A 15,481-nucleotide genomic window follows, 5' to 3' on the forward strand; every position below is an offset into this window, starting at 1 on the left:
AGGTCTTTTACCGTTGTGCATATTTTTAACTACACCAAACTTATGAGGTCCATTTACTTTATTTCAGGACACTGTCACCTTCCATCATCACTCCCTAACCAGATGCATGTGTCCTTTAGAAGTTTGAGAGATGTCACTGTGCAGAATTTGATCCAACAGTTCACAAAGTCCACATAGAGGGACAGGAGAACAGTATCAGCACATGCAACAGAAAAGGGGACACGCTCTTAAAGACAAACTCATCCAACCATACCACAAACATGTCACCATGATTTGAAAGCAGCATTTTATTGCAAAAGTCCACATAGTAGGCAATTCCCTTTGTGAAAAGGTGTTGAAATACAGACAGGGAGCAGCTGATAATTGAGAATTAAATTGTCTTATATATAAATATATATATTCCTTTGCCAATACGTTGCACACATTGGAAAACTAGCTGTTTTTGAGTGTCCCCCTTACAGGATACATTTCAAGTTGACAACAGTAACATGTTTCTCATCATTAGAAACTTGCCAGCAACTCTCCCCAAAAGTCAACATTGACTATGTTAACAATTTGAAACAAGAAAATAATTAAGTCTATTTACAGGTGTTTGAGGTTATATACTAGAGCACTCATGATAGATATTAAGGGTTTGTAAAATCAGCAGCTAAACATATTTCAAGATTCATCCAGATGACTTGATGGTCTTAAAATGGTTTAATGCAGCCACTCTCTCTTCTCTAATACCTTTTAGAAATTATCTAGAAGCTGTACTAGCTATGACTAAATTCTAATTTCAAGCAGTGAATCTCCCCCAAGAAAAAGGAGGATGAATGAAGAACACTACTTTAGAAAAGTGAGGCCTCAAAAAGGTAGAGCTCAACTTCTCATAGCTGAAGCCTGGGACAACCCTTTTCTGTGATCTCAGTAGATCTGAAAGAGCCTGTTCTAAATGTTTTGTATTTTGTTTCCCCCCACACACAGTGTATAGAATTGAACACCAGGTATGAATCCTACTTATACCTTTCATATTTCCTATTAGAATTGTAAATGGATCAGAATCAATTCAGTCCCACCACCAGAAAAAAAATACACAAATTATAATATGTCTTTATTTTTGTATTTCTATACACAGAGTTACAAATATTTTAAGAGGAGTATAGACTTTGGCTAAAGTAAAATTTTGATAATGAACATAAACAGCCAAAGTTCTTTGGATCCTTCTGTTCACTTCTACAATATCAAATACAATTTGACAGTACTTCTATGGAAAGATGAATCTCTGGTTCTAAACCAGCAAGGGATTTAAGCAGAGAATGTGAGTTTACTTCACTTCAGACCATTTTTGTTGAGCATCAGTTGTGTGCTGAGTCCCATAAAGGAACTGCCATGGTTCTGCACACAAGGCACTCACAATCACTGAAATGGAGAATAAGTGATTTCCTTTTTAATCATCCTAAAAGGAAGAAAAATAGCAGCAATCATATGCATTTAATTTATTTTCTATGACACTGGGCATATTTAAAGGTGGTGGCAATTGTCAATTTACTCAGTCTATATTTTACTTGAAGTGTTTTTATGTCATACATGGGAAAAATTATTCTTTGCATCTTCATGCATGAGGGAGAAGGTGGAGAAAACTCCTCCCTCCAGACCCAAATTCTTGTAATTGCATTCATGATTCTTTTGTATCCCAAAGAAACAGAATAGAAGACAAAACTTTATGATGTTAACTTCAACCCATTTATTTTGGCTCTAAAGAGGTGCATGCAATTAAACTTGAAGCATTCTATGTTGCTGAAATATTTACACCATTGTACATGTGATGGAGAGGAATTTCTCTTCCTATCTTGGGATATAGGTGTGGAAGATTCCTTTAGTACTTAAAGTGAGTCATAATTCTTCTCAGATGACGAAGAGGACCTATTGGTATCGAATTTACCATGACTGACTCCAAACAGAGGGTCACGTTGGGGACCTTTTGCATATAATTGTATTTAGAACTGAGAAAGGACACCACCACTATAAATAGTCACGGCTTTCACTTTTTCGATGGGCTGTAGTGGAAAAAGAATCTTGTTTGGTTTCAATGTTCTTGCTCTAATTGCAGCTCGCCTTATAGGTTGGAAATACGGCAAACATCAAAATTCGAATCACGCTTACTACAGGAGAGTTGGGCGCAAACAGTATGACATCAGTACACTTCACCAGGTTAGAACAGAGAAACAGATTCAGATGAGGAACCACAAAGTTGTTTGAGTGGACTCAGAAAGGACACCGCTCTCCACTAAGATTTAGTGAGTAAGACCCATATCAACAAAACCTGTACCTTCTCACAGGTAAAGGTAGGAGACCCAGTAAACCAGATTGAACAAGCAGAAGGCCGTGGGGAAGAAGATCCGGGCATAGGAGTCCATTTTGGCGATACGGATGTGTATCCTTCCATGTCTCCAGGCTCCTGTTCGGCAATCTTCAAAGCAGCAGAAAAAACTGGCACAGTCCTTGCCATCCAGACACTCATAACCATATTCTTCATCTCTCTCTTGAAGGTGCGTAGCATTGTTCATTTGAATGGTTGCTGATCTTGGGCGGATATCAATGGTAGGGGCCTAGAACAAGGAAAGGGCAGGGGAAGGACAAGAATGTGGTCAGTTGTATGAGTTCAATCCAAGGCTGCTTCTTTACAATGGCACCAATGGGAATGATGAGTCTGAAAATGAGTACTCAGGAAATTGCTATGACATCGTGATCTACAATGGTAAAATTGAACTCAGAAGGAGAAGCACATTTGCAGATTTCAAATGTTGAGCTTAAGCAGCGCAGCTGAAAATAATACCACCAAGCTAATAGCTATAGCAAGATTGAACACCAAAAGAACTCTAGTATTAGAGTTATTAATATTAGGTATGACGTTGGTTACATGAAGATTCTTAATGGTGCTACATGTGAGTGGATCAGAGAAATAAAAATGCATTAATTTAGAAATAAAATTTTGTGTCATGCTTACCTATAGACAAACAGTAAACCTGTGGTTTACTAAATAATGTCATTTACAGTAAACCCTGAACAAATGTGTTAGATGCTGTAAATAGACAATATGAGGAAATGTGTAGATCTGGATATTTCCTTAGTTTATATCACATTGATATGTCTTATATTTTAAAGGAATGTAGTGTTCTGCCTAAACCTTACCAGCTAACTTCAATATCTCTGCATTGTTTACTATGTGCGGTGACAATTAAGAAAGAGAATTTACTACTTACATCACATGGTTTTTAGTCATTCAGAAGTGGCTTCCAATAAATTGAATATTGATCTCACCTTTGCCATTGGACTAATCATAAAATTGTTGTATGTGTAAATACTTTAGATAACTTTGTTTTAGAATAACATCAATGCAAATCCTAGTAATTGTGAGTCAGTTACTAGAATTCTCTTTGAAATAGAAAGTTTAGGCCTATATTACCCTGTAAATTACACATTGTTTACTTTTCAAACGATCACATTTTGAATGAGAATTTATAGTTACATTTGGTTTTAAAAGGGCATACATAAGCGCAGCCAGTAAAATTGGATTGTTTCATCTACAAAGAGGTAAGTGTTGGTTTTGATGCTTAAACAGGTTTCATTACTAGTGACAGCTATATGAATAACTTTTTAGTTATATATAAGATCAAACCCTCTGTGAATTACCCTAGGCTGACTGAATAAACTCTCTAAATCTGTAGAACTTTATCTTAAATGTGATATTTCTAGAAGTGTGTATGTCTACTTATGGAAAAACAAAACAAAAAGCACCATGTAAGCATTAATAGTTAACCTCAGCAGTTGCATGCAGTGATTTCCATTCCAAAAATATTATACCTTGAAGGAAAACATCCGAAGAAGCTTTGGGTTTGTAGACAGAAAAGAGAATTGCATTTTTTTAATTAAAAGAAGGAGGAAAGAAAAAAAAGGAGACAAAATAAGATAAATTAAAAAATACATTTTGAAAACATAGTGAAATGAACTGAAATTATAAACACAGAAAGACAGTTCCGAGCTTGAAATAGTTGACTGTGAATGAAATCTTTTGTAAATGAGTCCAACAATACCTAATCGCAAAAGTCAATTTTGCTCACTTGTCAGGAAGTTTCCCATTGCTGTTTTTCTATATAGGAATACTATGGTAATAATTTCATTTTCAAATTATTGTCAAGGGGCATTTTGATTCACCCTAGGCTCTAAGTGGACTCTGATAAATCAATGATCTGGTTTGAGAGAAAAATGAACACAACTCTAAAATAATTTCATATACTCTGCTTCTTTAATCCCCTTTCTCCTCTCCCTTCTGCCATGTATAAGATCTTGGATTAAGGAAGCCCAGTGTTTCACACTTGGCAATGTTACATTTCTATTCATAAGCCTCTTCTGACCCATCAGAAAAACCAAGCCTTCCTATCATTGGCAGGTAGTCATGTTAGTGTCAGCAGAAAGGTCTTCTAGGAAATGGAGGCTGCAGGAATGAAATGAAAAACAAAGGAGGGAGAGAAATTCACATCACGAAAGAAAAATAAATCAAGGAGAAAGTGGAAAGGAAAGACATGCAAAACTAAGAAGAAGAGATCTGTGCCAAGTAAGACTATTGGCAAACCAAAGCGAAGCACTTCATTAACAACAATAATCGGGCCCGGAGAGAAGGCACAGCGGCATTTGCCTTGCAAACAGCCGATACAGGACCAAAGGTGGTTGGTTCGAATCCCAGTGTCCATATGGTCCCCTGTGCCTGCCAGGAGCTATTTCTGAGCAGACAGCCAGGAGTAACCCCTGAGCATCGCCAGGTGTGGTCCAAACACCAAAAAAAAAAAAACAAAAACAAAAACAAAAAACAAAAAGACACACACAACAATAATCATAATGCTTCTATCTTTACATGCCACAAATTGCTACTTTCATACAAATATGCCTTTTACAGAATTTTGTTAGGATGGGGGATACTCTATCATAAGTTAACCTTGTAAAGTCTTTGAGTCAGAGAGTTAGCCACTAGCAGGCCCATAATTCAGAAAATGTGGCAAAGCTAAAGATTCAGGAGTGTAGGGCAAATTTTTCTGACTCTGTCTTAGAAAAGAAATTTCTTTGGTGAAGAGGGGTGCATCATATCCAGCAGTGAGATGCCAAGGGCAGAACCTGGGTTAACCAAGTAGAAAAGGACCTTACCTACTGTACTATTTCTCTAGTCCCATAAGAAGTGAATAGACTAACTTTATGGGGTCTGTGTCAGCCACAAGGGACTTGAAGATTACATGGGCAGCACATGCTTCCTTTTTAGCACCTGTAAAGTAATGCAGTTGCTTGTGCTTGTGCTTCATCTTCTCTACGTGAAATTTGGTGGCAAGGGTGACATTATTCTACTGGTTTCCAAATAATTAAAATAAAATAAATTAAAATTAAAATAATTAAAATAAGGATGGTAAACTATACCTTACCCATCATCCTCAAAAGTATTAATAGTGGTTAATTGCATTATGCGATTTCTACCTGCACATTAAATTCTCATAGCAGCTCCTTACAGACAGTTATTTTATAAATGACCAAATGAAAGTACAAAGGCGGCAAAAAAATTTACCCAAACAACAGAGAAATAATTTCCATCCAAAAAGAAAAAGAACATGAAATTAATAGAAGTCTACTAAGGATAGCACACATATAAATGTTAAATAATTTCCAAACATATGATGAGTCTTGAAAACTTAAGAATTTTTGGTCTTAAGCTTTAGTTAAAAACCTTTGGGGGAGCAGAAAAAATGAAGACCAATAGAATCAAGAAATAGATTTTATAGTTAATATATCCCATGAAGTGAAGAATTAGCTTTCTCTCAACAATCCTAACTGTATGGCCTGTCCAAACTGATCAAACTCATACAATCTTTTGATCATCTCAGAGCTCCAAATGCTGAGTAACAACATTGAAATAAACCCAAACCAAGTGGCATTTATGCATCAAAAAAAAAAAATCCCAGTCTTTAAATTTTTAGGGGGGAGAAGAGGGTTCGCATAAGAAATGATACATACAGGGTTTTTCTTCTTTTTGTCTTTGTCCTTGCTAGGTTTCCGGTTGCTGACAAAATAATGCAGTGTGCCATACTCCACCAGAGCAGAGAAGACAAAGATGAAACAGACGGACACAAAGAGATCCATCGCAGTAACATAGGACACCTTGGGAAGTGACTTCCGGGCAATGGTGCTCAGCGTGGTCATTGTCAGGACGGTGGTGATACCTGGAGACAGGCAGAAGGAGACAGCATGGAAATACAGATGGTAGGGAACCTTTCATACAATTGAACCAAGGCTGGCTTGCTTTGGGCTACAGCCAAACCACATTCACTCTGTGCTGTGGGTGGATGCTGGTTGCCTGCCTACATGGTGGTGACAAGTATCGAGTATGTGTGGAGATATACCTTTTTGTGAGGGGAAACACCATGAATAAGGGCTATACTGTGTGAAATGAAGACAAGGTAAGAATAGTGAGGAGCTAATTCGATGAAGGAGGAGAAAAGACTCTTTGTAAGACACAGTAGAAAAAAATAGAAGAGAGAAACTTGGTTACTTTTTTAAATCTATGAGCAGATGAAATAGAAAGGACTCTGAGAAGCTACATCTTGTCTGCTTTTAATAGTTAGAATGCTTGGCATCTGAGGATAACAAATGATAAAGAAATTCTATTATGCAAAACTTGTGAAGGCACCTACCTGCCTTTTATTCAAAGCTCAAGGAGAAGTCACTTAAAGGCAATAGAAGAGGTGGGCTGTGTGACAAGTTCAATGGACAAATTGTTTGAAGGTTATTCACTATATAGTAAAAATTAGTTTTGCAGAAGTAACAATAATATTTATTGATAATCAATATTTATTGATTTTCAGGTACTTTGATAAGTGTCCATTCTCTATTTGAATAGCAGATATTTTCATTTTGATTTGACAATGAGGAGATAAATAAGGTTAGAGACAACTTGATGTATAAGGATTTGAACATAAAAATTAAATATCTGGCTCCAAAACCCATCTTCTAAATATTGAATATTAAATAAAGCTCAAGAAAGCTGGTCCTTCTCCCTAGTAATGGGAAACAAAGCTAAAATAACCCCCAGGAAATACTAATGACACTGTTCATTGAAAGATGTTAGTTTTTTTTTTTAACTGTAAGTGAAACGCTTTATTGGAAATTTTCTCTGGAGACCCTTGGATGGTTTCTGTGGTTAGTCACATTGATTATGCCACCTTGTTTCAAATACATTGCTTCTGCATTAGTCAAGTGGATTATTCTTGTTTTAAACCAATTGGTTTGGCAATATGGAAAATCATTGCTGTTGTATGGTATCAGTCTATATTTCTTTCTTTTCTTTATTTAAACATCTTGATTACATATATGATTGTGATTAGGTTTCAGTCATGTAAAGAACACCCCCCTTCACCAGTGCAACATTTCCACCACCAATGTCCCAGTTCTCCCTCCATCCCACCCCACCCCCACCTGTACTCTAGACAGGCTTTCCAGTTCCCTCATTCATTCACAAGATTATGGTAGTTCTCAGTGTAGTTATTTCTATAACTGCACTCACCACTCTTTGTGGTGAGCTTCATGAAGGGAGCTGGAAGTTCCAGCCCTCCTCTTATTGTCTCTGAGGATTGTTGCAAAGATGACTTTTATTTTTCTTAAAACCCATAGATGAGTGAGACTATTCTGCATCTCTCTCTCTCTCCCTCTGACTTATTTCACTCAGCATAATAGATTCCATGTACATCCATGTATAGGAAAATTTCATGACTTCATCTCTCCTGACGGCTGCATAATATTCCATTGTGTATATGTACCACAGTTTCTTTAGCCATTCGTCTGTTGAGGGGCATCTTGGTTGTTTCCAGAGCCTGGCTATTGTGAATAGTGCTGCAATAAATATAGGTGTGAGGAAGGGGTTTTTGTATTGTATTCTTGTGTTCTTAGGGTATATCCCTAGGATATAAGGCAACAAAGACTCCAATCTTGAATTGGTTTTAGCTATATAAACTGTAAGAGTACAGGTCTCGATTTGCCCATTTAGGACACTGACTCTATGAAGTACATTCATTACTTATCATCTGTGATCTTGAGTTAGCATTTCCTATCATGACTGGCAGCAACTCTCTGTACTGTAGAAACAGAGGCTCCAGGCCCTCCACCATCTGCAGCTTGTGATGTCTATTTCTGATGATTCTCTGCAGAACTCAAACACAGCAAGAGCCTGGGGATCAATAGGAAGAAACCAGCATCACAGAGAAAATGAGAAACAAGGTATTTTTCCCTGTGATGTGGATTATTGGTAGATTATTGATGATGATTGAGTGGAGCTCAAACACTCCCGAAGGATGATTTAACAAAGAGAAGACTGCAAAAACTGACGCTAGGACTGGAGACATTAGAAAGTGAGGGCCTGAGTCCTATTTTTTCCCTGGAGTTGGGAAAACTTTCAAGCAGTGATTAGGAGTCCAGATGTACCTCTAAACCAGCTGAGTCAGTTGTTCAATGTGAGTCCTGGAGAATGAGGTGCTGCTCATGTTCTGTCATGCTGGGAATTATACAGATTACACCCAGTGATACAAGGGAGATCATCTGATAATGCCATCAAATCTGGTTTGGTTGCATGCTTACTAACCCCTAAATCATCTGTTGGGTTTCTCAAAGCCATTCTTCTATGTTCATAAGTACAATCTGCCTCCATTAGGTCATTAATCTTAGATTATTACTCTTCTTCAGTTTAGTTTGTGTTATGAAATATTAGAGAGGGGAAATTCCTGGTGGTGGAAGCTGAAATAACTGTACTAGTAAGAGTAGCCTTTGGTAAGGAGGATAATCAGAGGAACTGTAGGTACCAAGACCATTATCTACTTTTTTCTAATTCATCCTTAATGATTTGGGACTAATCTATCTCCTTTTCTGGTCTCTTCTCTGTCACAACAGAGAAGATATCCACCTTGATGACATTGCAATCTGGTGATCTAGTGCTGTAATTCAATAAGTAAGAGTGAAATAAACTCATCAATAAATCATGTGTAAACATTTGAAAATTGGTATCTTTATTGAGAAGTGCTTTAACTAAATGTAACAATAGCTAATGTATACCAATCTCTTATTTTTTCTAGGTATTGTGTCCAGTCCTTGAGAGGTTATTTGAAAAAGTTTACCTCAAAAAGTTAGTGACCTGCTATTATTCCATTATTCTTAAGTAAAAGACAATAGCAGAGCATAGCAAAAGTGAGTTTTTAAGTCAGACTTCCCAAGTTTATATCTCATCTTTATATAATCTGAGCACTTTTTCAAATTAGTATGAGGTAGAGATGAGATATAATCCTACAAAGTCTGATTACACATAAAGTGTTATGAAATCTTTAAAATAGGCACATTCTACATTGTATTAGGTAACAGACTTGGGAACTATTTAATTTAGGATTTGGTGATAAAGTCCCAATTTCCAGTTAAAAGTCCCTAAATACAAGGTATTCTGAATTGTTTCAGAGGACAGATAAGACTTTCAAACGAAAAAGATTTAATTTGGGCTCATTGCTTTATTAATTCTTACAGTTCTTGGCTAGACTTAATTATAGCTGATATTTTTGTGGAGGAATTAAAATCTCAATTGAGACCTTGGGCTTTACTTCAAATTTAGGCTTCAAGTTTTATCTGACCTTTTAGAAGACAAAATGTGAGCCTTGATAGGTATTATAAATAATTGGGATATTTATCTTAGCCATTGCTTTTTAATTGACCCCTCCAGTCCTGATGTGAAGTAAGGTCTTCAGGAATGCACTTCAGAATACTTGAGAGGAAAAGTACCAATTGGCATTTCCATGGTTATACCTATCTTGATACTGTGATTGGCCCTCAGCAGCAACTCTATCCATGTAGCTTCTGTATCCATGCTCTTTTAAAGCTCCAAAATAGGTCCATTGGAGAGCACAGGGGAACAAAATAAGAGGGCCTATTTGTCTTGCTTATTGAACAATCTGGATTTATTCTATGGCAAGAAGCTTCATATCCATAAGCATTTGGGGCCACATGTAGCAATGCTCCAAGCTTACTCTTGGTGGTGCTCAGGAGACATTCTGGAATACGAGTGATCAAACCCAGATTGTCTGTATGCAAGGCAGCTATACTTTAGCTCCAAGCTCAGGAAAATTTTTAATCCTGACATCCAGGCTACACTCTATACAGATCAGGCATCTCTAAGTGTTGTCCTAGAGAGAAACTATCACTTTTAAGGCCTGCTTCCTACCAGTGATTTAAAATATGTAATGAAACTCCCTCTTCATTTTGCATATTGTAGCCTTACAGCTTCCTGAGATATAAAACATGTCGTCAGTTTTATTCTTTCAATTTCAATATGCAGTTAATGTAAGGACAGGGGAGTCTAGGGCCACAAAGAGGAAATGACCAACAAAGAGCACCTACCTGTTGCTTGCTCAAGGGCTTAGGCCTCCTTGCTCCTCTTACTCACCTTGCTCTCCAGGTTCAGCATCTCTCTTGGACACTAAGTAGCTGAAATTAGTCACCTGAATGGGCTCTGGCCAGAAGAAGGCATTGATTTGAAACCCTTTCCTTATATTTCTAGAGTAGAGTTGGACATTTATCTGTCCTATCTGTCCTATCCACTCAAAAGTATGCATACTAACTGAATAATTGTTGAGGTACAAATGCCAGGAGACAAAGAAGACTATCACATTCTGATGTGAATGACAGACCGATAATGTATTCTACTTCGCAATGACAAGTAAGAGTCCTAAGTAATAGGCTCAACATATTTTGGTTTCTTTTCTCCAGTATATAATGTCAGACAAGATGTTGGATAGGACTTATAAAGTACTGCACAGAACAGAAAATATAAAAATAACTATTTTGAAACAGATGGGAATCTAAATTAAGTTTGAAAGGGAACAAATCTGCAAATGGATTTTACCCAATAATTTCTCCAGCCTTCAGTTTTAATAACCTAATGTAGATCAGGAAATTCTAACATTTTTGAAGCTATTAGCTCTGACCTTATCCCCTCTGTAGCCTAAATGAAGGACACATGGATGATCTGAGCCCAAAAGGGACTCTGCCAGGACTATGAGGACTCACATCCCCAACCTTTTCAGTCAAACTTTTAGATATGTCACAAGAAAGGTAGCCTCAGTTTTTATGTGATCACTTCTATAGTGTTACCATTTCACTTTAATTGATTTTAGGCTACTAGAACTAAATACATTGGGAAGATAAATGATTAGTTCCAATATATAATGCCCAGAACACCAACAACAACAAAATATCTAATACAATTAGGGTTTTTTTTTGTTTTTTGTTTTCCTGATTAACTTGAAAAAATTTACTAAAAAACGTTTATAAGCGTCATTGAACAACAGGTGGGGCCAGAGCAGTGGCACGAGCCACAAGGCTTCTACCTTGCACATGCTAGCCTAGTATGGACCTTGGCTTGATCCACCTGCATCCCATATGGTCTCCCTAGCCAGGAACAATTTCTGAGTGCATAACCAGTAGTAACCCCTGAGAATCACTGGGTATGGCCGAAAAACCAAAAACACAAAACAAAACAAACAACAACAACAAACAAAAAGAGTCATTGAACAGAACTAAGAAACTTGAAAGCTTTCTTTAAACGTGAAATAAGGTTGGGGCAAAGCAATAGGTTCATGGTTAGGGTTTTTGCTTTGCAAACCACCCTGGGTTTGATATTCAGCAACCCATAAGGTCCCTTCAGTTCAGAACCAAAGTAAACCCTGGAATCTAGTGGGTGTAATTCAATACCCTCCACCCCACAGAAACAAAAACAAGATCAAAGTGTTGAAGGAGGTAGTATTAGGGCTAAGGTCTTGCCTTGAAGGACCACTAACCTTGGGGCTGGCAGGGTCACTTCTGAGTACAGAGCCAAAAGTAGCTTCACTCATAGGGGAAAAATTAAAAAATAGAACAAGTGGCATTTTATTATATGTTGACTGAACTTAAAAGCAAATCACATTAAAAATAATGAGAATTACTGAGTACTTCTGGGACATCAGAGTACAAGGAAATGTGTCTCACCTAACGAAGTTCTGGCCGGTACCGCATCCTTATTGATCCAGAAAGACACCCAGGATAGAACGACGATGAGTGTACAGGGAATGTAAGTCTGGATGGTGAAGTAGCCCATCCTTCTGCTCAGATCAAAGTAGACAGACATAACAACATAGTCTCCTGGAAAAGAACAGAGAGCGCCTGGTGAAAATGGAAGGCATTTTCACAGAGTCATGCATGTACTCCATTCTACTATTCGCAGAGCTAAAGTGAGAGTTTTCTACACGGGCTGTGTGAAAACTCTCCTTTAGCCGCTTGTTAAGAGCTAAGTGAACCCAAGTCTGATCCTTTGAGGAGCAGTGTGGCCATGATCTTTCTGACAGTGCCACAAGAGAGTACAAATTGTACTTCTCTTGCTTGCAGTGAATCCCGAGATTTTACAATCATTTTTCTTTGCAGGACTTTTCTCCAAATAAACCAAGACTGTCCAGGTGTTGGCCATCACTCAATGACTATTTTGCTCAGAATAACATACTTATTTCTATTTCTGCTGAAGCATAACTCTTAGGTTCTCCTTGATAGAAAGATACTTAAGTTTCTAATTCATTTGTGTGGTGCTTCTTGTAATATCTCCTCAGTTAGGCCATGAACAACACCTATTTCACCCCATTACACAGCCTAAGAATACAGCATGCTGCTAGATTCACTTATAAATTTCAGCAGAGGGGAGGAGGGGTGAGATTCAAAAGACTTTTGAATATAGAAGTAAAATTAACAAGTAAGAGGAAAACAAGAAGTTACATAAGGATAATGGTGGAGAGTCTTATGTACTTTGACAGTGCTTGTCTGTCTGAGCCATGAGAGTCTCCCCTCCACCCTGGATTTTTTCGCTTTAGCCTCTGAGAGAACATCCATTTCAAACTATCTGCTCTCAGTGTGCGCTATCCTCTGAGACCACATTTCAAATATTGCTCTTTTTTTTTGTAAGTTAGGCTATTTTATTTTTTTCAGCAGCAAAGTTACATGGCCTTCCATATATAACAGCTAAAATAAATTTGAAAAGTAAATAAATGCTCATTATCTCTTTAGAATTCTAAAAATTCTCATATTAATGTATCTATTGGTATTTAAAATGGAAACAAGAAATTTTACAAAGAACCATGAAAAGCGCTGAGGAATAACAGAAAAAAGATAGAAATATCACCAGAGGGCAGTGGCGCAGCAGTAGGGTGTTCATTCGTCTTGCACACGGCTGACTTTGGACGAACCTCGATTCTATCCCTTGGTGTCCCATATGGTCCCCCAAACCAGGAGCTATTTCTAAGCACATAGCTAGGAATAAGCCCTGAGCGTCACCGAGTTTGGCCCAAATACCAAAACAAAAGAAATACCACCACAATATTCATTTCTAAAATGTCATGACTTCTCTATTTTTAAAAATTTGGACATTCCAAACAAAAAAAAATACTCATAAGTGTATGTATGTTCAAAGGTGGAGAGAGAGGATGTTTATAAATAAATATGTCAGTGCCAGAGATATAGTATAGTAGGAAGAGTGCTTGCCTTTCAAGTGGGTGTCTCAAGTTTGATTCCTGGTACTTCTTATGAATACCTGTGTCTCCAGGAGAGATACCTGAGCATAGTATTGCTCCATTTTTTTTCTTTTGAACTAAATTATAATGAGTTTTTGTTTCTTTGGCCTCTTGCCTGTTTTTATTGACAGGCAGATTTAGATCTGATTTGAGAATAAGGTATTTACAGAACTCATGCACAGAGGTACAGTTTTTCTTTCTGAGAAATTATTAATCTATCATGGTCTAAATCTAGTAAAGGCAATGAACCCAGACATTACCTGTCAAATTCACTTCTATTGGGACATTAGAGAGCATTAGAGAGCAATTATTAGCAATTATTTCTGAAAACTTAGACTGTACTTTATTATAGATAACTAGATTTTGATTAAATTTTTTTAATTTATGCTTCTCTGTGTTAATTAATCTGGACATAAGCTACGTAAAATCCTAATCTTTCCTAGATTAATTTGGGCTCAGCTTTTATTATAATTTATAATGCAACAGGCCATGATTGAGTAAAGAGAGTTAACTTGAGAGAACATCAAGTACGTATTTTTTTTTCCTGTTTTGTGATCAGAACATCAGATCCAAATCCATCTTAAAGATTTTATTCAATATTTTAAAAAAAGAAGAAAAAAAGAAAGTATACAAAATGGGATCTTAACTATAAGAAAAGATTAAATCTTGTCTTTTGCTACAGCATAGATGGAATTGCTCGGTGATATGGTCAGTAGAATAAGCCAGAGGGAGAACAAAAATACCAGGTGGTTTAGGAAGAAAAGGGATGGGCACTGATCCTATGAGAACAAACCAAGGACTCTGGTGGGACTTGGAGTGGCATGATAGTGTGAAAGGTATGCAACAACTTTGTAGAATAAAAAAATAAACAATAGGGGTGGAGATAGCACAGGAGTAGGGTGTTTGCCTTAGATGCAGAAGAATGGTGGTTTGAATCCCGGCAACCCATATGGTCCCCTATGCCTGCCAGGAGTCATTTTTGAGCATAGAGCCAGGAGTAACCCCTGAGCGCTGCTGGGTGTGACCCCAAAAACAAAAACAAAATAAAACAAAAAAAAAAGAATAAACAAAAGACCATGTTACTACAATAAGAAGGTAATTTAAGAAATTGTCTTGCCTAAATAAGGATTCTTGTGGGGCATTTGAGAGTTTTCAGCAGATTTTAAATGAAAATATCTAGAGCAGTGTTAGTAATTTTTCACTCTTACGTAAGTGAATAAAAATCTACCCGGTGGCAACAATACTAAATTTCCTTTAGAGGTGGACTTAATTTTGCCATAAGTAATAATTCAATCTTGGATTTAGAATTAACTCTAAGTCATAACTAAATTTGTACTACTTGTTTATCAGTTTCTATTTTAAGGTAATAGTTTCTGAGCATCTCTGACAACAAATTTAAAGCTTTTTGCCAGTCAATTACTTTTCAAACCTGGGAAAAGGCCATTGAAGACCACAGCAGTTTTATTCTCGCAGTTGACACCCACGCATCTTATCTCCAAAGCCATATCACTGTTTATATTTTTAAAAACTTTTTGACTGAGAAGTCTGTAAAATCAAATCCCCTTAAAGTACCACATCAGTGATTTCCTGAGCCACAGAGGTTTAAATGCCAACCATATCAAAAATGGTTTTCTCAGTCATCTCAAATTTATAACACTGAATCATCCTAACACGTGATCCTTGAAGTATCAGCATTTTATAAATAGTGCAAACTTGGCTTTTGTTCTAATTTGGAATACAATAAATATATTGATTTTGAGCCTTATATGTCTAGTTTTAGGAAGAGTAGGCAACACAAATGAATTTTATCTACTATTTTTCAGCCATGCTGTTAAATATCTGTA

The 15,481-nt window shown here is 36.9% G+C and overlaps 1 protein-coding gene across 1 annotated transcript in view; it reads right to left on the bottom strand.

The window, feature by feature from the left end:
* Positions 1 to 269: 269 nt before the first annotated feature.
* Positions 270 to 15,481, bottom strand: part of GABRG2 (gamma-aminobutyric acid type A receptor subunit gamma2) — a 117,313-nt gene continuing 102,101 nt past the window's right edge. The window contains exons 7-10 of the mRNA XM_049775675.1: positions 12,073 to 12,225; positions 6,037 to 6,242; positions 3,847 to 3,870; positions 270 to 2,591 (exon numbers count right to left, since the gene is read on the bottom strand). Of these exons, the coding sequence (XP_049631632.1) occupies positions 2,316 to 2,591; positions 3,847 to 3,870; positions 6,037 to 6,242; positions 12,073 to 12,225 (659 nt within the window). The 3' untranslated portion in view covers positions 270 to 2,315. The remainder of the gene's footprint in view (positions 2,592 to 3,846; positions 3,871 to 6,036; positions 6,243 to 12,072; positions 12,226 to 15,481) is intronic.

The sequence above is a fragment of the Suncus etruscus genome, chromosome 6 (assembly GCF_024139225.1).
Source record: "Suncus etruscus isolate mSunEtr1 chromosome 6, mSunEtr1.pri.cur, whole genome shotgun sequence".
Classification (NCBI taxonomy): domain Eukaryota; kingdom Metazoa; phylum Chordata; class Mammalia; order Eulipotyphla; family Soricidae; genus Suncus; species Suncus etruscus.